Source organism: Tachysurus fulvidraco, chromosome 12 (assembly GCF_022655615.1).
Source record: "Tachysurus fulvidraco isolate hzauxx_2018 chromosome 12, HZAU_PFXX_2.0, whole genome shotgun sequence".
Taxonomy (NCBI): domain Eukaryota; kingdom Metazoa; phylum Chordata; class Actinopteri; order Siluriformes; family Bagridae; genus Tachysurus; species Tachysurus fulvidraco.
Genome location: NC_062529.1, coordinates 19,670,181 through 19,695,755, shown reverse-complemented (window position 1 = coordinate 19,695,755; position 25,575 = coordinate 19,670,181). Strand labels below are relative to the sequence as shown.

General features: G+C 38.0%; 2 protein-coding genes across 3 annotated transcripts; both read right to left on the bottom strand.

The window, feature by feature from the left end:
* Nucleotides 1-112: 112 nt before the first annotated feature.
* Nucleotides 113-12,392, bottom strand: plekhd1 (pleckstrin homology domain containing, family D (with coiled-coil domains) member 1). Its single transcript, XM_027174927.2, has 13 exons — nt 12,186-12,392; nt 10,976-11,069; nt 10,748-10,837; nt 10,564-10,640; nt 9,435-9,526; nt 9,026-9,078; nt 8,309-8,403; nt 7,624-7,717; nt 7,251-7,444; nt 5,365-5,497; nt 3,653-3,797; nt 1,860-2,003; nt 113-1,686 (listed from the first exon to the last, which is right to left on the bottom strand). Exons 1-13 carry the CDS (start codon nt 12,290-12,292, stop codon nt 1,535-1,537), a joined length of 1,470 nt encoding a protein of 489 aa, XP_027030728.1. The 5' UTR covers nt 12,293-12,392; the 3' UTR covers nt 113-1,534.
* Nucleotides 12,393-16,323: 3,931 nt separating this feature from the next.
* Nucleotides 16,324-25,369, bottom strand: slc39a9 (solute carrier family 39 member 9). 2 transcript variants are annotated; one of them, XM_027173275.2, is made up of 7 exons: nt 24,617-25,369; nt 23,752-23,860; nt 22,034-22,228; nt 21,884-21,952; nt 21,647-21,732; nt 21,041-21,175; nt 16,324-18,066 (listed from the first exon to the last, which is right to left on the bottom strand). In XM_027173275.2, the coding sequence occupies exons 1-7, from the start codon at nt 24,710-24,712 to the stop codon at nt 17,839-17,841; spliced, it is 918 nt and encodes a 305-aa protein (XP_027029076.1). In that variant the 5' UTR covers nt 24,713-25,369; the 3' UTR covers nt 16,324-17,838. The 2 variants fall into 2 exon arrangements, with proteins under 2 accessions (XP_027029076.1, XP_027028988.1); XM_027173187.2 differs by having other exon boundaries at nt 22,034-22,231; nt 24,617-25,368.
* Nucleotides 25,370-25,575: the final 206 nt, after the last annotated feature.

The window sequence follows — 25,575 nt, the reverse complement described above, 5'->3', positions numbered from 1 at the left end:
CTATCTATCTATCTATCTATCTATCTATCTATCTATCTGTCATCCACTGATGTTTGTATATTTGTTTGCTTGTTTTCTGCTATCAGTCTATCAGATTGTCTATATTATCCACTTGTCTGTCTAGAGATAGATACAATCTATCCATTGTCTGTCTCTCTCCGTCTGTGCGTCCATCCATCTTTCTATCTATCTATCTATCTATCTATCTATCTATCTATCTATCTATCTATCTATCTATCTATCTATCTATCATGTTTATATATTTGCTTGTTTTGTCTGTCTGTCTCGAGATAGATAGATACAATCTAACCATCGTTTGTCTCTGTCCGTCACTTGTCTTCTGTCTGTCTGTCTAGAGATTCATAGATACTTTATTCATCCCAGTAAGAGATACATTTTTTTATCACTGTTCATTCATCATTTTTCTTGTGTTTATTTTCCATTTCTTCAATTATATTTAATTCTATATTTTCCAAAAATAAATAAATAAACAAACAGATTAATCAATCAATCAATCAATCAATTAATTAATTAATTAATAGAAATAAAATAAGTAAATGGACACATGCCCACTGATCGTGTTATTGTTCCTATTGTGTAAAGGTATCTTATTTACCTCACCCTTTAAAATGCATTTATTTTAGCAAGTTACTATAAGTTTTCAGTAAACATTAATATATATGTTAGAACCTGTACACACATGTACTATGAGATTCATGTCATTATTTATTTGTATTACTTTTTTAAAATATTTTTTTACAAGTTTTACAAGTTATTTATGTAATGTATACTTGGCAATGACAGTTTTTTTTACAGTAATATACTGTTATTAATATGTAGTCCTGTAAAAATACAGTATATCATTCTATTTAAAAGTATAGTACAGTGTCCTTTAAGCAAGTGATAAACGAATATTTCAGTATTAATGTCCTAAATAATATGAATGAATTTCTACAATGTATCTGAGGTTGTGTTTGAAATGCTTAAGACAGACACATAATCAAGTACGTGGACTAAAATAAATAAATATGAACACCTCCTGAAGACGCAACTGGGGAATATAAATTTGTGATCAAACCGATGAAACTCTGTCCAGTATAATGTACAGTATATAATGAGTAATAACTTAAAACGGCAGAGAAAGAGGTCCTATAAAGACGTTTCATTTTCCAGGGTGTGGATCGACTCTCACTCGGAATCTGTTAGTGCAAGAGATTTTCATACAAAGAACGAAAATATCCAACAACGATCCATAATATCATATAACATAATATCTCAGGGAGTTTTTCCTTGCTGCCGTCGCCTCTGGTTAGTTCATTAGTAATAAATATAAAATATAGACATTTCTGTAAAGCTGCTTTGTGACAATGTGCATTGTTAAAAGCGCTACGCAAATACAGTTGAACTGAATCGAATCACTAATCCTTGTGCTCTTGTAACACTAACCTCTCTAACTTAACATTCGAGTTACAAAAACATGTGCAAATCTTTCCTCACTGATCGCTGATCGAAACGGGTTGCCGTCACACTGATCTCAGTCCTCAGACTGCACTGTGCTCTGTCTGCTGATGGCTTTGCTGGGCTGTCGAAAGCAGCTGTCTGAAGTCAGACGTCGAGTGGTCTCTTTCAGGTCCTCCATGCTGGATGTCTCACCATGTGAACCAGCAAATGACAGCGAGTGTTTCCCTGTGTTTCAGAAAAAGAAATGAACATGGATGACAGAGTTCTATAGTTCATTATAATTAGACATCTCTCCCAAATCTAATGATATTGGAACGCAATCTTTGTTATAGTGACACTATATTAGTCATGGTGTGTGTGTGTGAGTGTGTATGAGTGGACGAAAGAGAGACACTCACGCCAGTGTTGCCTGGAAGCTTGTCTCTGGATGCGACAGCTTTTAATTCGGCGAGCGGCAGCTTTATGTAGGTACACAGAGTTCTTCATGATGGCTGGTAGCTTAGCTTCAATCTCTGCAGCAGAGATACACTCCTCAAAGAACTCTGAAAAAGACAGAGAGAGAGAGAGAGAGAGAGAGAGAGAGAGAGAGAGAGAGAGAGAGAAAGAGAGAAAATCACATCTCAGAAAGCAAATCTATTCAACAGAAAATAAAAGGTCACATTTTCATGTTTAACTTTTCGAGCTTACCTTCAATCACAGGGTGAAACCTTAAATTTCATCTTCGTAAGATTAAAGGCATTATTGCCTTCTGCAACCTCATAACTTCAAATGTTAGCCAAAAATGTTCTGCTTTTCTGTCAACATTTCATCACCAGAAACGGCATGAGGAGAGGACCAAATCTGGTGACATAAATTCACTCATCTCAAGGACTCAAACGCTCATGTATTATTCATACTGTAGTCTGCAATAATGCACCATTGTCGCATTATCATTTTGAATTGTACCATGTTCATTGTTGTCATTTAGTCTAGTTAACTAGGTTTCCAAAAAAATTCAAAATCATGGAAATGATCAATGATTTGATATTTTTCTTGTCTTGTGGGCTAGTTACTCAATTTATTCATACTTTATCCTGTACCACTTTTCCGTCACAGGGAGCCTGAAGTCTATACCAGAGGACACGGGACACAATTTACAGTATGAAACACCCTGAATGGATTGTCAACCCCTACTGTATACGGTATAGTTCAGTCTACAGCATATGTCCATGGACTGAGGAAGGAAACCCCTGGACAGTAAGCAAACTGCACGAAGGATGAGACAGGAATCAAACCCCCAAACCTGTAGATACTGTACGAGGCAACCATTCTAACCACTAAGCCCTCAGGCGAAGTCTAAATTTCTAATTTGTCCATGTCTGTTTTTTCGTGGGAGATTTCAGAAGTAATCACATGAATCCTTTTTAATGTATATTTTCCATAATCTTATCATATTGTTGCATTTTTTTTTAACTTTCAGACTGAGAGAGTAATCTCAAATGAAAAGAATTACACACAGAGTTATTTTAGATCTGTATTAACCAAGTTAATCTTTAATAGGGGCTTAAACCAAGCATTTGATATTAAAACCCTTGCTAATAATCCATCTGTATGCTGTAACGTTCTTTTAAGATTTTAAGAAATTGAGACATGTTTGAATTGGTTTTACTTGGCTTTCCTGCTTGGGCCCTTTTTCCTCACTGTTAGCACTGAATAGAATAAAAGTAAGGGATTCAACATGACAAAGCGTGTTGCTTTGAGAAAAGTATCACACTGTGTCGTGTGATGCAGCCAGACAAGAAGAGGAGTTAATCTTATGCTGCCAAAGTTAACAGATCATTCACATCCTGAAATGTTCTAGAAAATGGATCGACCAATCAGTTTTAAGATTTCAGAGCGCTACGGTAAAATAATATGCTGTAAACAATAATTGGAACCAATTCAGTCATTCTGAAAGAGACATGATAACTAGAAATATCTAACTATATATATATATATATATATATATATATATATATATATATATATATATATATATATATATATATATATAACTAAATCTTTGGGGAGCAAAGCAAAACAATCAACTAAAAAAATGCAGTCTTACAGGGGCCCCTGGTGGCTCAGTGGCCCTACGCTACTGCATATACAACTTATAGACCCAGAAACAATCTGACTATAAATATTGACATGTAATTTTGATGACACTCACTGCGGAGGTGGCCGACATCTCCCATCATCCTCTCGTCTCTCTCGCGGCTGCGTTCCAAACAGTTCAAACCCTGTTCCAGGCTCTTCAGGGCCTCCTCTGCCATCTTCAGCCTGCGTTCTATCTCTGCCCTTGACTCCATCTCAGCCTGGATCCACACACACACACACACCCACACACAGATACATTACTTACATTACTCACATAACATAATTATATAGACCTGAAGGAAGATGTGGGGATTATAGATGCTATAGATGAGCAATGTTTCACTGGAGAGAAGGACGATGCAGTGGAGTGTGGAGATGAACCATTGATTTTTTTTTATCACTCAGGAGTAACTTAATGATAATGGATATGTGTGCAGAGAGAGAGAGAGAGAGAGAGAGAGAGAGAGAGAGAGAGAGAGAGAGAGAGAGAGAGAGAGAGAGAGAGAGAGAGAGAGTGAAATTTAATAGCAGATTAGGTTATGAACTTGTAGGTCAGGAACTCACACACTCACTGATCATTTGACACAAAATCAAAGATATGATAATTTTTACGATTTTAAAACTTTTCTCAAATCACATTTCTTCAAGAATATTTAAAATGAGTTAACAATAATTAGTTAACATTAGTAAGTCATTAGTTAAACAAGGACATTAAATGGTTCAGGTTTTGTTCCTCAATTATCATGTTAGAAAATAAAATAAAATAAACATTCTTTTCTGAATGTTATATTCATATATATTCATATGTCATATGCCGGATGTACAAAATCTGGAGTCATTTTGTAACATCCACATGAGTACCATGACCTCAGGTTTCGCAGCAGAACATTATCCAGGGCATTACACTGCCTCCAACAGCTTATCTTAATGCATCCTGATGCCATTTCTTTCCCAGGTAAGTGACACATTTCCACACGGGTGTCCCCATGATTCATCAGACCAGACCATGTGCCCATCGTAGGCATTTTTTGGTGAGGACAGGGGTCGGCATGGGCACTTTAAACACTCTGTAACTACACAGGCCCATACACAGCAAACTGTGACACATTGTGTGTTCTGACACCTACTGTACTTGCTACAATAGCTCATTTGTGGTATGGGACCAGATGGATTATTCTTCTCTCCCATGGGCACCCATGACTCTGTCCATGCTTGGACCACAATTTGGTAGATACGAACCACTACATACTGGCAACTGATGGCTGGGTCACAGCATCTCCAAAACAGGTCCTTTAAGACCACAAGACCTCCAAAACAGGTCTTATGCCTCACAAGACCTGCTGTTTTGGAGATGCTGTAACCCAGTCATCACAATTTGGACTAGTCAAAGCCTCTCATATCCACATGCCCATGTTTTTCTGCTTCCAACACATCGAGAACTGACTGTTCACTAGCTCACCTGCTTAATATATCCCACCAATATTTACTTCACCTGTCAGTGGGTTTAATGCTATGGCTGACATCCTGGATATGTTAGCACTTAAGTTAAAAGGTTTTGAATAACTGAACCAAATATGTGCCATTAGAACAAACATAAAAAATGAAATGAAAGAAAATGTGTAGAAATTGAATACATTTCACTTCTATACCAATGGTACTAATTTGATCTCAAATGGTTGTATACATTTATATTATAATTTTCTCAACATCACAAGAGTGCTTTCTCTCTGTCTCAAAATGCAACAAAGATCAGACTGTAATTTGTAAAATATTCCTCCTACTCACCTTCAGTTCAGCTTCAGCCTGCTGTTTATCAGCTGCTAGCTGACTGAGGGACTGCTGAAGCGTTTGAGCCTGAGCTGAGTAAAACTCTCTCTCCTCCTGCAGTACATAAGCTTTCTGCTCATTCTCTCTCAGCCTGCAGAGGGAGACACAGGCATCTGTAATATGCACTAATATAGCCAGACTAGTTGTAGTCACTTCTGCAAAACAAATATCCTACAAATATCTTGTAAAGGGCACAATTTCAGATGCAAACGATGAATTTATCGTGTTTTATACCACATTGCTGTTAAATTAAAATTTAATAATGGTGTATTTTCTATAATGGTAGTTCCGACCATATGTAGGGCTTATCCTACACAGGGTGACAAGAAACCTGGAGTCTATCCCGAAAGACTTGAGGCACGACCTATAAACCCAGGGGCAGGATGCCAACCCATTGCAAATAACCTTCTCTCTCAGACTCACACAGAACGGACAGTTTAGAGATGCCAGTCATCCTACAACGAATGTGTTGAAATAGGGGAGAAAACCAGAGTTCCCAGAGGAAACTCCACAGTTCAGGGAAACCTGGAAAATTCCCACAGGGAGAACATGGAAAATTCCCACACACATGGTTGTTGAATGAAAGCCAATGGCCAGACACAGCTGGAATTAAATCAGCATTTAAACAAGAGTTCATGAATTCTATAAATACCCGAGGTAACTTTCAGGGCAGCACAAACCTGTCAAAAGGACAATTAACTATCACAAAACTGTTTTACTGTCATGCAAGTCATTCCTAGCCTCAGGTCAGTCTATATCCTGTTGTATATACACTGCTCTGCTCTGCTCATTAGTGTCTGATCAATACAACGTCCGTTTGCAAATCGATGGATAGTTCCACTTAGCTGCCTCCAGGCCCCATTAACACAGAGGTATCCCTGAGTCAGACATACAGTATAGGTTCATTCCTTCACATACTTTATAACACAACATGCATTGCAATGAATTATTCAGTACTGAACTCAGGGGGGGTGTCGGGGCATATAGTATGGTAAAAGTTAATATTCGATTTAACTTTGTCATGGAATAGAGCAATGTAGATGTAGGAGCAATGGAATAGAGCAATGTAGGTGGGATTTAAGATGAAGTACAGAGCAGCAAGTTGCATTAGTGTATAGCATAACAATTATTAAATACATAATAAATAATATACATGTAATGTAAGAGGCAATGAGGTAGAATGGCAGTGAAAAAAAAGAGATTCATAAAAGAACACAACTTTATTTATTTATTTGTTTGTTTGTTTATTTATAAAGGAACACTTAAAAAAAAATATATATATATATATATACAATTAAAATTAATAATTTTGAAAATATATAGTAATAATTTATTGGGAAAAAATAATATTTTCTAATATAAGGTATATAATATATAAGTTCTCTTTCCCCCTTTCCCTGGTTTCCCTTTCTCTTTTGTCTCTCTTGAAGTTAATGATATACACTGTGGAGTGCTAACACTGGAGACTCCTTCCAAATAAATGTTAAATAAATGTCTCCTCATGGAAAACAAGTAGGGCACATTGACCCATTGCAAATATGTATGCAAGTTCATTGTAAAAAAAGAAAAATGTATGAAAATGAGTGCTTTAATAAAGTACTGTATAAATCTGTGTGAGATTTGATCTTCTGTCCCATCGGCATCAAGAATTCAACAGCACTGTTTCATTAAAAAAAAAAAATATATATATATATATATATATATATTACAAAATATATATTAAGAAATGTTCAGCATGACGTAGGAACTGATCAATAAGAACGTTTATGTGTTTGGTGCTTGTGATGATTTTCTTTTTTCAGTATTTATAGGTACTCCATGGATTTAGCTCTTTTCAGACATACCTCTCTTCTGCCTGTTTCTTTTCACAGAGAAGACACATCATGTGCTCCTCGATGTTTCTCAGGTTGCCCTGTAGCTGCTCCTGTGGTTTGGGGCATTTAGGTTCGGGAGCAGAAGCCTGGTCCTTAGAGCCAATCCTGTCCATCTCTTTCTTTCTGAGCATATCCAGAGTACGCTGCTTCTCCTTAGACAGCTCCTGAGCAGTCCCAAACACAATCCCTAAACATTGCAGCAATAAAACTATGTCTAGTGCTCACATAATGTATATCGAAAGAAAAAAAACATGTTGTCGAAAATGCGGATATTTCTTTGTACAGTACGTGTGGATTATCTACTTCATGGTATTATTGGCAAGTGAGGCAGGAAGTTGTTTACCTCAAGAGATTTCTGTAGTCTAGTGGTCAGTCTGTTCAGCTCTTCTTTCTCAGACTCAACTCCTTTCATTGACCGAGCTGTTCCATCCAAATCCCTTAAAACACAACACGGCATTACAGCAGTATCATAATCGCTGAGACTTTTACTTACCAAAACCTAATACAGAAATGTATTTGATAAAGATGTTTTATCTCAGGACACATTTCTAAACATCCTGCCATTTTTTTTGTATTACATGACACCGTTGATTGCCTAACACGTTGTTTTTGCTTCTATTATCTTTTAATGATTAAAAACTACTGATATACTCAGACTTTATTTGCTTTATCGCAGTTACAGCAGTCAGTAATTTTGAAAAAACTAAAAATAATGAAGTGTGGTGATGTGATGCAGCCAAAGTTTTCCTCTAGCAAAAAAAGTGGGTTTTATTCATCGTATTCCATTTTTAATAGATTTTTAAACAGGTTACAATCAAATGAGTTGTTTCTATAGTAACTATTACGGATTAGATTACGGATTATATGCATTAACATAAACTTTATGAGAAATATGATGAGAAACCTATGAAAACTAATTAACATCTTCTGATTAATCAGAATCATGAATTCTTCAACATTGTGCAATAAAAGATAAAAAAAAGTTTATAATTAAGTGAATGCAGTGATTTAGAGAAACTGATGTTTACCTCTTGATCTGCTCTTGCTCGGCTCTTAGCTCCGTAAGAACTTCCTCAAACCTCTGCTTCTCTTCCTCCAGCACCTGATTCAACCGTTCTAGCTCCTACACACACACACACACACACACACACACACACACACACACACACACACACACACACACACACACACACACACACACACACACACCCTCAACAATAGAGAGATATAGGTCCTCTACCTACTCCTACTTTGTACCTGAACTTGATCTACTGTACCATAAATATCACACAGTGTAATTGTAAAGTGTGAAACTGTAAAATTCTTCTCTCCAATTGCTTTTTTTAAATAAAAGGTAGAATATCTAATAGAATATCAACCCAAATCTACAAATAGCACTAATAAGATTTTTTTTGTAATTAATTTTATTTACTTGATTTTATTTATTCTAATACAAGAAAATCTTAATTAATTAAATCATTAAAAAAAAAGAAAAAAAATACATGACCCAAGACATGCATTCAAAGATGGATTTAAATACAGAAGCATTATTAATACTTTTTTTTTTTTAATTTACATCCATATAGTGAGGCACATTCGAATGAGAACCATGAGGTAAATTAAACATATCTGATAGCATAAAAAATAAAATAAAATGGATAGAAGCAAAGCAAATACAAGCGCCTCATTAAAAAAAAGCAGCTCAGTGTGTGTACATCTGAAATAAATAACAGCTTGTAACGAACCGCCTTCTGTTCTCTCTGTAAGCTCAGTTCCTCAGTCTCCTCCATGAGTTTATCTGAAGAAAAACAAGCACAGGTTTAGAGTTTTGTAATTAAAGTCATTATCAGTCCTAACAGACTACAGATGTGTGTGTGTGTGTGTGTGTGTGTGTGTGTGTGTGTGTGTGTGTGTGTGTGAGAGAGAGAGAGAGAGAGAGAGAGAGAGAGAGAGAGAGAGAGAGAGAGAGAGAGAGAGAGAGAGAGAGAGAGAGAGAGAGAGAGAGGGGCTCTGATTACTTTTACCAACATTAGATTTTGTTCCCTGCAAGATGGGAAGCTGATATATTTTAAAACCTATTTGAGCAATCGCAAAGGCATTACTATGAAATATAAAGAAGTTGAACCGTGATGCTGATGCATCTATAAACCTCACCCAGGTACTCCTGTTTCTCTTTGGCCAGCTGCAGTCCCTGAGCCTCCAGACTCTCAATCATAGCCTCGCCTAGCTGGGCATTTTTCCATGTGCTGAAAATAGATCATCGCATTACAAATTATGCAACAAACTCTGTTAGTACGCTATATGTCTTACTCTCCAAGCTGCTTACTGCAGTAATATAGTTTTCGTCAAAGGTTAGATTTAGATTATATGTATATTTTCTTAAATTTATGATGATCTATGCTAAGAGTAAGCTTTTGTTATCGTGGGAAGAAAAACTGAAATAAGTATCATGAAATTTGTTTCTGGTAGTGAAGTCAGATTTTTGGACTTAACTATATATGTGCAAACATTTGCAAAAAAAAAATAAAAATAGACCAAATACGCCAAAAACTGTGGACACCTTTGACACCATATATGGTTCTTCATTAAACTGTTGACACAATAACTATAATGATTTTTTTTTTTATGCTGTAGTTTTATGATTTCCCTTCACTCAAATGTGTTCGAGGAAGCTCCATAAAGACATGGTAAACAAGGATGGGATGGAAGAACTTGAGTGTCCTCGCATAACCTTGAACTCAACCCCATTGAACACCTTTGGGGAATAATCGTAATGATGAATAAGGAAGTGGTAAATCGGTGGTTAAGGTGTTGGACTACTGATCAGAAGGTCGCGAGTTTAAATCGCAGGGCCAGCAAGATGCCACTTCTGGGCTTCTGAGCAAGACCCTTAAACCTCAATTACTCAGCTAAATAAATGAGATAAATGTTAGTCACCCTGGATAAGGGCAGCAATGTACCTGCTAGGATTTCTCTCCTATTTTGGTTGTACAAAAACCTGAGATGTTTAAAGTGGGTATGCCATTGGTCAGGTGTTTGGATTGACTGAAAAAATGTGCAAAATGAACAAATGTTGTGGTAGTAGTCGTGTGACAGGAAAGATTTAGCTATCTACAGGTGTTTGAGATGGACTACACGTTTGTTCCTGAGACAAGCTCCAAATCCAGTGCAACCCTGACTTAGATAAAATCATTCACTGAAAATAAATGAATGTACAGAATTTGTCCTGGAGGTATGCAAACCTTTGCACTTAACTCTAGGCACTTAAGTACTTAAGGCTCACACTTTTCCGGACTCCTCTAACATATCCAGCCACTGGCTCTGCTCGGACTCGGACTCTGCTGCTAACGTTATGTCTCCCTGTGAAGGGAGATAAAAGCAGAGTTAGGAACAATATGAATGCTGTAGATATTCATGTCTGGTGTAGTTTTAATATGTCTTAAAGTAAACAAAAGAATGGATCATACATTAAATTCCTCATGGTTTATAACTATGGCATAAGGCATGCCTTGTTCCTCCTTTGGCTCGACCACACATCCTCCTAGAGGGATAACTCCCTGTTAAAACAAAACTATGAGTCAGCAAAGAAAGAAACAGACAACAGGCTGGAGAGAAGAGGACAATAACACAATATTAGCATCAATCGTTCTTCGGATTTCGGGTCGGATTTCAGGATGGAAATCAGAGACGTTTACCTTTGGATGAATGTTGAAGTATCTGTTAGCTTCGAAGTTTCTTTTTTCGTTCTCAGCATAGTAGAGCAGGAAGCTGTCTTTGATAACGAAGAATCTATTCAATTTAGAAAATAAATAATAAACTAGGTAAAGAATATTTATTTTGTTAGTTATAGAGGAAAATTTTAGTACATTATCATATGAATAGAAAAAGCTCCTTCATTCACAATGTATGTTGGACACTCTGTATAAACAAATAAAAAAAAGGTCATATTTAACGTTTATGGAAAATGTCTCTGAGGTAACTTTAAGCTTTCTGTTGCTTCTGTATTTCCTCTGCTCTACATTTAACTTAAGGGTTAAATGTAAATGTATAAATCTACAAAGTCTAGCTTTACAGTACGATGAAACATTTCTATTCCAGTATGAGTGAGTGGTGTTTTCCAGAATAACCCCCAGTGACTGTTTTTCTAGGACCATCATCAAAACACCAGCTGAGGGAATATCCTATGGAAGAATCCTGTTTATACTTCTAATGCAATCCAGAGACTTATAGAATGTCTACAAAGCTGTTCTAGAGGCTTTAGGATTTTATTTCCCGTTAATATTTCACCCCTCTGTATTAAAGCAGTGATTATTTGTAATTAATTTATCATGGAAGCTCATTGGTTTGTATGAAACGCATTATGATTTTGGTCTTGAATAAAAAGATATGAAACATAAATAAGATATTGTTTATTCTTTTTATTCGTCATCTGCATATTTAATCTTTAATTTTTTTTTTTTTTGGATCTTTTGTAGAAGATTAAAAAGCACCAAAGTCAATAATGCACTTCAGCCACAGAATGTACAGTACTGTACGTTTACCTGTACTTAGTTCTAGGATGGCTTGAAAAAACACCCTAGAAAAAGAATATGTGCTCTTTACTTCCACTGAGTGCTACTGCATGACTCATCATCTCTAGATATAATGCCATAGAGTTTTACTATCAAGAGAATAAAATCTGTGAATTAATCAGCCGATATTCACACACACACACACACACACACATACACACACACACACACACACACACACACACACACACACACACACACACACACACACACACACACACACACACAAACTCCTGAATGCATTCAAATGTTCAGAACATCAGTAAAGGCTGTAAAATAGTAATAAACCCAAGCTAATATTTGGACAGAAAATGAGATGAGATCCCCACTGTACCTTCGAGCCCATTTAGCTGATTGTCTTCCGGAGGATCTTTTCCACAACACACCGTGTAGCTGCACTTTACTGCTGATGTACAGGATGCTAGAGTCCGGCTGCTCCATGGAGATCCAGGAAGGAAATGAAAAGAGCTTAAAGGAGAATAAACATGGCCGTCGTTCTCATAGAAGTGGGTGGAGGGGTTAACATTAGCAGGAGAGTCAGTCACTCATCCCCACACACACACACACACACACACACACACACACACACACACACACACACACACACACACACACACAAAGACAATTAGGGAACTTCCAATAACTCAACGAGGCAGAATGATCTGGACATCAATAAAGGCATCAGATATGTACAGTAAAAGCAAAACAGCAAGAGGCAGAGAACAGCATATGGTGGAGTTTTTAAATCTGACCGATGGTCAATAGATGTCTCATATGACACTTACTTAGATTACTTGCAACAGTCATCATGGTTTAATCAGTGCGACTAATGAAAACAGTTCCAGCAAAAGAGCAACGGCCCACTTTCACTGGGCATTAATCTGCTTTAAGGCATTCCGCATGTCAGGTTCACAGCGTTATAGATGTTTTTCACTGATGCACATTAGTGACAGAGAGGAAAGCCTACACAGCTTGATTATACTGAATATACGAGAAGAGATATCAAAGTACTTGATGCAGTCGTTCAGTAAAGATTCAGATTTTCCTGTAGACATGTATTTCACCTAAACAACCCTGATCAAAAGTTTACATCTGCTTGAAAGTTTGGCCACATTATAAACACACAGGTTGACACACAGAGGTTTAAATGGCCATTAAAGGTGTTTCCACACCTGTGACTCATTGTAATTGTAATTAGTGTCTGTGCATACAGTAAATAGACAGTGAGTTTCTCAGCTCATGTGGTGAGGCACTGACTTGGCTGGATACTGCACCATGGGGAAGACTAAAGAACTGCCAATGGACCTGAATAATAAGGTAGTATTTTATAAAGCAGGAAATGGATATAAAAAATGCCAAATGAAAATGCTAGTCAACTCTGTGTGCTGTTCAAACTCTGATAAAGAGGTGGAAAATAAGAGGTTCAAGCCTCAGTCTTCTGGAGCAGTCATATGGAGTGATGAGACCAAAATAGAACTTTATAGTAACAACCATAAACGTTATGTTTGGAGAGGACTCAACAAGGTCTACAGTGCACCATCCCAATGTAAAGCATGGTGGAGGATCTCTCATGTTTTGGGGCTGTGTGAGCTCCAGTGGTGCTGGGAAGTTAGTAAAAAATTGATGATGAATTTAGCACTTTTGATGATGAATGTAGCATGTTTATCAGACATGTTTATTCTACAGCACGAAAGCTGCACATGGGATGCACTCAAGTGTTCCAACATGACAATGATCCAAAGCACAAGGCAAGGTTGACCCTCCAATGGTAACAGCAGAAAAAGCTGAAGGTTCTGAAGGCCATCACAGTCTCCTAACCTTAATATCACTGAGCCACTTTGGGGAAGATCTCAAACGTGCAGTTTGTGCAAGACAACCAAATAATTTACAGGAACTGGAGAATGGGCAGCTCTACCACCTGAGAGAATTAAGGACCTCATGCATTGTATGGTATTGTGATAATATATTTTGTATGTTTTTGTTGCACAGCTAATTTCTTTCACTTCATGTTCACTCTTAAAATGCAGCAAACAGTCTGCAATTTATTTGCAGTATGTGACAAAAAAACAACAACAACATAAATTTGAGTTAGATGAAGCAACTTGAGGCATAGTCATCACAGGTTACTCTCATGTCTTGCTCCATCCTATGATGTGTGATGACCTCTTCCTGAAATCACACACTCTTCCTGAGCAAAGGGATAAATAATTCATTTGTATGACTGGCTTATAATAGAGCTCATAAGTACCAAACAGTGCCGCTAATACAACAAATCGCTGCCTAAGACAAAATCAAACTTAATGCATACTGCATTATCATCACCGTTATTTAATCAATCTATGAAATAAGAATGCAATATTTTAACCAGGTAAAGCAGTGGTTTGTTTACTATGGCATGTATTCGTTTCATAACGATGAACAAATTACAAAACTGCTCATAACAATTAACACATTCCACATTCACTTCTGATTGGTCAGATTTTTTCTGCACTTGCTGCTATTGCACTCTGGTTAGACCTAAACTGCATTTCGTTGCCTTGTACTTGTACATGTGTAATGACAATAAAGTTGAATCTAATCTAATCTAATCTAATCTAGATGGTGTTAATAAATTGTCTATAGCAATTTTAAATAAATGTGCAAGTTCTAATAAATGTTATCATTCTAAAGTAAAAGGTAATGAAAAAAAGATTCATAATGGAGAAAGCTTCACGTTTAGCAGATTCAATACAGGACAATGTCAAAGTCTCTGTTAGTGTTTTCTAACCATCAGATTATCACATACGGCACGGTGGCTTAGTGGTTAGCACGTTCACCTCACACCTCCAGGGTCGGGGTTCGATTCCCGCCTCTGCCTTGTGTGTGCGGAGTTTGCATGTTCTCTCTGTGCCTCGGGGGTTTTCCTCTGGGTACTCCGGTTTCCTCCCCTGGTCCAAAGACATGCATGGTAGGTTGATTGGCATCTCTGGAAAATTGTCCGTATTGAGTGAGTGCGTGTGTGCGCCCTGCTATGGGTTGGCACTCCGTCCAGGCTGTATCCTGCCTTCCTGCCTGAGATAGGCACAGGCTACCTGTGACCTGAGGTAGTTCGGATAAGTGGTAGAAAATGAGTGAGTGAGAGACTATCACATAAAGTGCTCAGAATCAAAGGCCCACTATTAGCACAGCAGTTTACTTACCTTGTAAGTAGGAAGTTGGAGCTTTGAATCCCATCATTTTTGACCTCCGTCCAATAAAGCTACAAATTAGAGTACAATAAAAATCACAGAAGCCGTCTGTGCGTCCTTTTAGCACCGTGATAAAAGGATTACTCTAATAAACCGTATTTTTCTCTCCGAATCCGCAAACTCTTTAGTCCTGTTAAATATAGACCTTCAAATCGATCATTACTTTGTACTCAAGGGCCATTATAGAACTAGACAATATCATTATACTCAAAACGCTCACAGCGTACGACGACTAGATGCGCAATCAACTCTGCTAAAATATTACAAATTAGAGTACAATAAAAATCACAGAAGCCGTCTGTGCGTCCTTTTAGCACCGTATCTATTCATGCTTTTTTTTAAACTGTTCATATTGTGTGTGAAAGCGTACAGGTTTAAAATGAAAGCATTCGATCTGTTGTGTAGCTTTGGGCAGGTAACAACCTCAAGTCGCAGCGCATCACACCACCATGTCGCTGATTAGTTTCTGAAAAACACCACATCCTTGAGTCTTTTATTCCATACCCTTTTTTGACCAGTACACTGGCTTTCCAGTCTGCTGCCAGATAGGAAATTGACTTAAGGGACATTTTTAAATCAGTATTAACCAATGAATTATTTTGTTGCCTCAAGTCTGATATAAAATGAGTCAGGATTTTGTTGCCTTTCAGAGTTAGACGTTCGTTTTTCCCTCCGTTTAATAACCTTGCACAGAATTTTAGTGGTTGATAAGACCTTTATATTTTAGATGCTTATGAACAAGCACTTGGGGAATCTCAGGTGCTATAATCATTTACTTTGAAGATAGAAACATCTGTGTGGAAAAAAAATCTAACCGTTTTCTGTTATGTTGCTCCAAGTAGACTAGGAAAAAAACAAATCCAACATAATTAAAGCCCCTTAAACACCACTGTGGAGTCTGACATGACGAAGACATTCAAGGTTGAACGTGGTCACAATAATAAAAGGTGCAAACTCCATTTTTTAAACCTCTGGTAAAATGAACTAATATTTTAAACACACATTGTATATACATTATAGGCCAGTGGTCCTAATGTGATCGTGGCACCAATCTTTAAAGGTTTCATTCATCACCATCATGTTTAAATATACTCAAGACATTTTTCCAATCAAAATTCTATCCGTTTTACTGCCGGGGATAGTGACGTGTGTAGCATACTGTGATTTACTGAACCATTTTTAAATAAACCAGGTTTCATTCTCGCTAGATGTAATTTTGACACAAAATGACCCTGTGGAACATTATTGTGATTCAATGTAAATTTATTACATTCCCTTTCCCATCACTTTAAATCAACCCCGTTATCCTTGCCGTTATTAACTGTACTAAAAGGCTGAGTGTTAAACTCAGTACATTAGGGCTACAAGTGAAGTTTGCATCAAGCTCATCTGTTATTTGTACACAATGCATTATATACAGAGGCTCTGCATTAAGAGCAGGCACCACAATAATTACAGTTAAAGCATCCCACCTTGACCACATCAACAGAGCTCAGAGATGCTTCTCAAAACAGACAGCAGCTGAGTGTGAGTGACACGTTACGAGCACAAACGAGTGTGTAGAAAAAAAAAAAAAAAAAAAAAAAAGAAGTTAAAACAAACTTGCGCAGTTCCTTCAAGTCAGCCAGCTTCACCATCATTTCAAATGGTATCCAAATAGCCAGCGTGGTAAATAATCATACTCCATTCTACCACTTTCGATATCAAGTATGGTCCCTCGTGTGTATAAAAGCCTGCATCGTTTCACTTTTCCACCACCGGAAAAACAGACACATTTCTGTTTATCTGTTTAAAAAAAATAAATAAAAAAATTAAAAATTAAACAATTAAAAAACTGGAAGATTAGAAAATAGATTAAGTGGATGCTGTGTAGTGACTAAACCTAATACTCTTTCTGACTATTTGTTCAAAATGATAAATTAAACAAAACATCCTCCTACTCAATTCATTAGCACAGAAAATACCACCAATAAACCAAAAGCTGTACGCTGGAAAAACTATTGCTGCACAAATGTCTACTCCAGATGTGTCCAATCTTATCCAGAAAAGGCCAGCATGGGTGCAGGTTTTCATTTCAACCGAGTAACAGCCAAAGCTGAGAGTCTATTGAAAGCCAAGATCAGCTGATTAAACAGGTAGAATCAGGTTGGGCTCCTGCTTGATTGGAATGAAATCCTGCCTAGACACGGTGTCTTTCTGGATAAAACTGGCCACCCTGGTCTCAGTTATGGCCATACAGCTCAGAAATGGATTCTAACCTGAAGCTCAGATGATGATGAACACTGTATGTAAGTCACAATTGAACGTTGCGTCCGTACCGTTGTGTAAAGAAAACGAATCAGAAAAAAACAAGGAACCACGTAGCCATAAAAAAAGGTCTCAATCACGTGACTCAAAGTTTATGCGGTTCACTACACATTATATTTAAAAAAATAAAATAAAAATAAAAAAATGAAAGAGAAAAAAAGTTGTAGTTCACCATTACATTTGTTAAAGAGAATCATTTCAGAAACCACAATTAAAGACAGAATTAAAGAGTGTAAAAAGCATGAACCTGTGGTGTCACTTGTTTATGTAAGGTTAATGTCTGCTATCAGCACATAGCACTTGGAGGTTATGGTCATGTGATCACACTTGTGTTGTGCCACAAGTCCATTTCTGTGTCACAGATCTGATCCATACAGAGAGGCATGAGGAGGTCGATCGGCCCCCGTTTTAAAAAGTCCCTTCTTCACAAAAGTCTTTTTTTGTTTTCCCTTTTTAATGGTGGTGGCCAACAGAGAGCACCAGAGGGATGAGGCAGCCTATGACGAGTGCCAGCACCTCCAACTTGCTCAGTCCTTTTCCTCCACCGGCTGAGTGGCTGTGCCCACCGGTGCCTCCCACTTCTGGCAGGACGTGAACCGTGGCGACGTAGAGGAAGGTGCCAGCCGAGAACAGCATGGCCACTCCTGTGGCGTTGACGTTAGACAGCGCCTCTTTACTGCTCTGAATGGAGAAAAGGTGGAAAAGCAAAACAAATCACAATTAATTAGAGACTATGGAAAGTGAGCAAGTACCTAAATCAATCAATGTGAGGGTCAGACCTCTGGTAATCAAACATCATACACCATATTGCCAAAGTATCCGTCCTTCCGTCAATCCACAATTCCGTTCATCCATCTACATATCCATTATTCCACCAACATATTCATTCATCCACCCATCCACCCTCTATACATTCTCTCTTAAACAGGGACACAACTTTGTGGCAAACGTTTGGGGAATAAACACACATTGGTGTGATGGTCAGGGGTCAAGAAAAATCTTTCCAATGTAAGAAAAAAAAAATGCAGCTTGTCTTGGCTAAAATTTTGGCACAATCTGTTCTCACATTTCACTGAGAGATTCATAAGTGAAGTGTGAGGTGAGTTCATGGTGCATTGTTTTCTCTTTTACTCAGAACCGTCACTGTTCCTACGTCCTGTTTCTGGAAGTGAAATAATTCCGAGTAATATGCCTAGCACGCGCCATAGCATCGAGTTCCAAAAAACACATAAACCTGTCTGAATGTGTTTTGTTTGGATAAATAACAGGGGAAAAAAAACCTTTAGCAAAGATCAATAGCAAATAGAGTTTGTTCAAACCAACACACATACCTACTGAAATACATACATAAAAATTAGCACTCTTGTGATGGTTAATACGATTCTAAATAAAAATATATTAAACAGTAATAATCTGAATTCCTAATTTTGGTTTCCAAGCAACTTTTTCCTAAATTTCTAGCTGGTACATTCACACATACATACCAATATGTTCAGCCTCCTGCCATCTGGAAACAGGTACCGTAGCATTCGGGCCTTTACAACCAGACTGTGAAATGGTTTCTTCCCTCAAACCATCAGGCTTCTCAACAAGCAGAACTAAACTATACTGAACAGGGTCACACGCAACCGTGTGAACTACACCGGACTATACGAAACAATCGCCAAGGGGCTTTTTACACCTGGTCACTTCATGCGTTTTCTGTGATCGGATAGCTATCCATTCGTAAAAAGACCAGGTCTAAATGCCCTAGAAGACGTTTTCGAGATGGATATAAATCCACTCGTTCAAACCCCTTCAGGAGGTGGTCTGGGACGCATTTCAGATGAATCTGGACAGGTGTAAATGAATGTGGTTGTTCAAGCCACATAAGTCAGTGCTATACTCCTCCCAAACGGAAGGACGTCACTCGCGAGTGATCTTTCACCCAGGTGTCTCGTTGGGCCTTAAAATGCAGCAAACAGTAAATGCTGTTTTTTGTAGCATAACCGTCGTAACAAGTTTTTTCGTCGTCTTTTTGATCGCATTCTGAAAACGGCATACACAATAGTGTGTTCCATTTCAATTACCCCGGAAATGAGGTCAAATATATTTGCATTTTGGGCGGGAGTAGAAAGATCGGATCGATATCCGATTCGCCGAGACGCATTTATGTGGCCTAATGTAAATGGAACGGTTTTAACAAATCAGATAGCTATCGGATCAGAGAAAAAAAGCCCTTACATACCAGTAGCTGGTATATTAGCTGTATTAGCAGAAAAGTGATTTCGAGAAGTGAGAACGTGTTGTATTTATACAAAACTGTATTAGTAGACCAAAACACACCTGGCTAGAACCTACAAAACCTGAAATTAGATACAAGAGGCTACAAAAACAAAACCCCTACTACTCCTAACATTTCTTTACACAAAGTTAACAGTTTTATTATTACTTTGATTTATTAATGAATCAAATATACTAAAAATATTCATTTATAGTAACATTTCATATTGTGGAGCACATCGGAGGGACAGCTCAGGTTGGCTGTTTTGAGGACAAGGTCAGAGAGGACAGATTGAGATGGTTTGGACAGGTACAGAGGAGGGAGATGGTTATACTGGTAGAAGGATGTTGGAGATGGAGCTGCCAGGTAAGAGGTCAAGAGGAAGGACGAAGAGGAGATATGTGGATGTGTTGAAAGAGGACATGAAGGTGACTGGTGTGAGAGTAGAGGATGCCGAGGATAGAGTTAGCTGGAAACAGATGATTCGCTGCGGTGACCCTTAACGGGAAAAGCCGAAAGTAGAACAACAACAGTTTGTGTTGTGGAACAACCTTCACTCTTGTTTATATATAAACATATAAAGAAAAAATTGTTTCCTCTGCAGCCTCTCATTTTTACTTATTTATATATATTTTTTTAAGTTAATGAGGCAAAAAAAAAAAAAACCACAGCATGCCACATTGCAAAGAATCTGTAAAGCCCTGCAACCCTGAAGATTCTCTCATGGCTGAGACCTTAACGTAAAAGCCAAAGAAACATCTCAGCTCAGAAAACTGCGCCATAACAAATGAAATGTATTGCTTCATAGAATACTACATTTCAATTTGACTATGTGCATTAATCGTACACTGATTAACTGCGTTCATAGAATTTATTGAATTACGATTGAATTGCTGTCTGAGCTGCTGCTGTAGAAGATTAATGTGGTATAAATACATCTTCCCCCACCGTTATACCAACAGACCAGTATATTATTATATACTAGGTGTATATATAGCACTTAAATACTTATGCAAGTTGCAGTAATTGCTGCTTTACACAGATTTCTAGAGTGTATGGAGTTTGCGTTTGGAGTCATTAGTCAATTAAACAAAAAAAAAGAAATGTATGCACATTAACACAAAGTACGTATCTGCTTGATATTTGTACAACACACTATGCAAAAAATGTGTTTGGCGATGTTCTCGCTCCGTTGTACCTAATGAACAGTTTCCTTTCTGTTTCTCAGCAGCTTTTCAGTCACAGAGTTACTAAATAGTAAAAAGTTACACTTTCGTAACTTCGTGCTAGTCTGACCAAAGCTCTAAATGTTTTTTTTTCTCTTCCTTGACAATATGCTGCCTTTCTTTAAGCACCGTTTGTTTGCTTCTACTCCAACATCATGTGCCTTACCTGGCTGAGCCCTAGGAAGGTGATCATAGCCAGAACAGGAGCAGCCAAGGCAAAGATCAGCAGGTGTTTTCTGATCCGGTTTCTCTCTAAACCTGCGTGCATTAGGAAAGAGACGAGGCCAAAGGCAGCAGGAGCCTGTTGAGCACAGAGATAAAACACTTTAAAGCAACCCAGTGGCTCACATTTCCTCCAGCAAGGGCAAAAATCACAAATAATGTTTTCGATTCTGACCGAGACCTGCATAATACCCTCATAATCCTGAAAAATAAAAACAATAATTCTTGCTTCAGTGATCATTTATCACAGTTATTCAACCCACGTAGGCAAAAAAAAAAAGCCTGTGGTCCTTCTTATGTGTATATGATTTATGGGTTTACAAAAATAAATATATAGCAAATAAAAGAAGGTTTATTATAAGCAATGCAAATAAATGGCTGGAAGGATAAAAAAACAGAGCAAACGTTTTCTTTCTAAACGATCTGTAACTGTTATTGTCTTTATTCATAAAAACCATAGCACAAACAAAAAAAGAAAGAAAAGGGTTATTTGTTTTTATTGGTCTAATAGTCTACAGGACAGTTGTACAGTGATTAAAAACCTGTTTACCTTGTGAAGCATGATGGCGACAAATACAATGAGCTGGACGCTAGTCTGGGAGGTAGAAGCTGCTGCTCCAAGTGCAACTCCGTCGGCTGGAGAGACAAAAACGTCACGTATCTTTTTTATGAGAAATGCGTACACACGTCTAAGCAAAGCAGGATCACATAAATCATCAAGTAGGTTGCATGTATACGATACACAACAAAACCCTAAGGAGGATTTGTCTTGGCTGTATTTATTCACCTGCCGCATGGACAACCAGGCCAAGTGTAGTGGTGATTTTAGAGCTGGCTGCTCTCGCTGCCTCGGGGTCTGGACACAGACACAAAACCCACTCAAAAGATGATTACATGGCAAACTGTACATTTGTGAGTGAATCTGTGGCGCACTGACCATCGCTGCTGTGTATGTGCGAGCTGCCGATCTGGTCCACTAGTAACATGAAGACAAATCCCAACACCAGAGAGAAGCCGATGAAGGCATGGAGTTCCTGATGACTGTGCTCGTGGTCGTGACTCGGCCCTACCACCGACTCGGCAGCTTTCTGCTCCGGTGCAGACACTTCGGCCTCACCGTGAGCGTGGTGTCCTGCTGGAGGAGGCAGAGATACAAAGCAGTTTTATTTTTTTAAGATATTAAAAACCCTTTTCCAGTGAAAGAGAATAATTCATAGTAGTTAATTAATATGCAAGTCGAGTTGACTGTAAATGCATCTGAGGAGGAAAAATCTTTCTTCGTTTTACAGCTTGGTTGCATTTATTCAACTGAGTAGTTGAGGGTTAAGAACCTTGCTCAAGGGCCCAGCCGTGGCAGCTTGGTTGTGCTGGGATTTGATCTCACCGTCTGTTCAGTAGTCCAATACCTTAACCACTGAGCTACCACTGCCCTAAGATATCAATCAGGGTCAAACATGATGATTCTAAAAGTCTCTGAAAACATCATTTTCACATTTGCATTTAAGGCATTTGGCAGATGCGCTTATCAAGAATACGTCCTGCTCCTGGTTTACTAGGTCACAGACTAAAATACCATCAGCCTAAACACTACGTTTGGCCTCTAGACACCTAACATGATATCAGGCTGCTAAGAATATGTAGATGACTGTCCGAGTGGACGGTTCCACGTTTCCTTCATCGTCAGCCTGACACCGAAACATCTATAATATAAAGGATAAATAAAGGATAGAAAAAAAACAGTGCATTAACTCAAACCTGTGATTTGTCTTGCATTTACTGTAAGGGCTGCAGAATCAACATCTGTGAAATCAGAACTGAGCCTCCAACAGCACTGCGGTATTACAGTTATTAATCTTATCTTTATATCATTTTGAATAACTTGCTGTTGCTCAGGATTGCAAAACATCAGAGGCAAATAAATTTTGTCTTCGCTCTTCCTATGTGACATCAGTGCTACTGTATGTCAGCATAAACTGTGTTCATAGCAGTACGGAGGACTGGATCAGATTTAAAAATATGTAAAATAAGATCTAATATCGATCAAATCGGCGTTTCAGGTCGGCATCAGCACATCACCGTTTCAGTATCAATATCGGATCAGATTCAGTGAAAACCTTGCTTTAATCTAACAAATTGGTCTATAGAGCATTTCATTTTTTTTGTCTTAAGTCTCAATAAGAATCGTTTCACCTTTACTTGGGTTACAGTGCAGTCAGAAGATTTTACTCAAACATAGAAAAAATATTGATGTCAGATGAATCAGCTAAAGGAGCTCTGTCTGACTAGTTCTGTAATCGCATAGGTGTATACTTAGGACTTAGTATAACGTCTGGTTTGTTTGTGTGTGTGCGAGAAAAAGAGAGAGAGAGAGCGAGAGAGAGAGAGAGCAATTAAGACAGAGAGAGTGAGAATGAGAGTGAGACAGAGAGAGAGGGACAGAGTGAAAGAAAGAGAGAGAGAGACAGACAGAGAGAGAGAGTGAGGGAGACCAAGCGAGTGAGACACAGCGAGTGAGACACAGCGAGTGAGACACAGCGAGTGAGAGAGAGAGCGAGACAGAGTAAGACACCGACAGAGACAGAGAGAGACTCACACAGAGAGAAAGAGAGAGACGCAGAGAGAGAGAGAGACAGAGAGAGACACAGAGACACTCACCCTCTAGCACCTCCTCATACAGTGCATGGACTCCCTCAGGAATAATGACAGCCAGGGCAGTACCACATAAGAGACCTGCTCCCAAAACTGTCACAAGCTTCAGCTTTTCCTGAAAATCACAGAGGACAATGTAAATACTGAATCTTATTTCTTCACACAATTTATTATTTTATCCTTCAATTTGACAGTAATTAAAGGGTATGATGTCAACAAACGACTTTTTTCCCCCTCAAGGAAAGAGTTAGCAACATTGCTAACAGTTAATCAATAAACGCACGTGAGCACAAAAAAAAGTTAAAGCAGTCTTTACAAAACCTTTAGCTGTCTGTCTTGTGCGCAAAAAAAAACATTAACGCACATGTTTACTAAAAAAACAAAAGATTACGTTTAAAGCAAGAGATTGTTTATTGTAGGCATGTAGTCCAAAATAAATACTAAATACTTGTATACATTAAAAAAAAACACGATCAACTAGGTGGTTTAATCGTTTAATTTCACATTTATAATATATTTCCCTTTCATTTTTCACCTCTGATTTGATGTGTTTGATTAAAACCGCGATTTTTTTTTAGACCATAGACCAGTTTATCATACCGTTAGAATTGAACAGGAGCCTGATGGCTGTTGTGAACTTTGGTCAGAGATTTAAAGATGACTCTTAACATGCAAACATCACTCAGTTGTCTGCTTGCTATATAAAAAAGCATGTACAGCATTTTCGGCTCAAAGAATGAAAGAATGTCAGTTGGGCGAAACATTTCAAACAATCAATCACAAACAAAGGCTAGCAGCTGAGGAAGCTAAACAACTCTCTAGCTAGGTGTTTTATAGCGTGATGTAGAATCACAATAAATCTTTAACTCACCTCAGAAAAGTTGACAGCCAGAGGAATTGTTCCTGCAACATAACATCCCACTAACATGGCCAGTGAAAGCAGGCTGATTGAACTGAAGTCGTCCATCTTTCACAATGTCTTATATCCTAACTAGCTTTACAACAAACCTACTAGCTAGCTAGTCTCTGCTAACTAACGTCAATCCAAATCGTCTGTATTAAAGCTTAATTAACCAACAAAACAACACACTGTAGCTGATCAGATGACTTGGATGCACGGTTAAGACTACTAAGACCAGCAATGTCAACAAACAGAGAGCGATTAAAAACCAAACGCGCTTCTTTTTCGCCCTGGTGAGCAAATTAGCACTCGAAATGAACGTGTTAATGATTTAAAAACCGTGTCATTCAGATATGAAAGTATCGGACCCACACTGCAGCAGATAAACACGACTAAAAAGAGTCAACTCAGGCGGTTTTGTTTCTGCTGTTGCCACAGTGGCAAAAAAAACCTGTAGCTCCCTTCACTTAAAGCACTTCCTATCCCTAGCTAGCCTACCTAGCCAGCTAGCAACTCGTTTTACGCTAGTCTAATTAGTTTCCTAAGAGACTATCGTCGAAAACATTATTCTTAAATGAATATCCTAATGATAGCGAATAAATATCTGTCCCAATTCCGCAACCCATCAATAACTGATCTTTTCAGCTTCGGATAAAAAAAAAAAACGTCAACATGAAAGCTGTAACGTTGGCAAACCGCGAACGCTTCCGGATCAGTGTTCAAAATAAAAGCTCGCACAGTTTAAGTGACAATTTCTGTATTACCGCACATGCATGTCATATGTACCCTATGTATACTGTATATAGAGCAATATGCGCCGAATAAAACGCTACATAAGGCAAATGGTATGCCAGAACTCTATTTATTTATTTATGTATTATTTTACGAATATTTTACTTTAGTTATGGTCCACAAGAGCAGGTCAAATG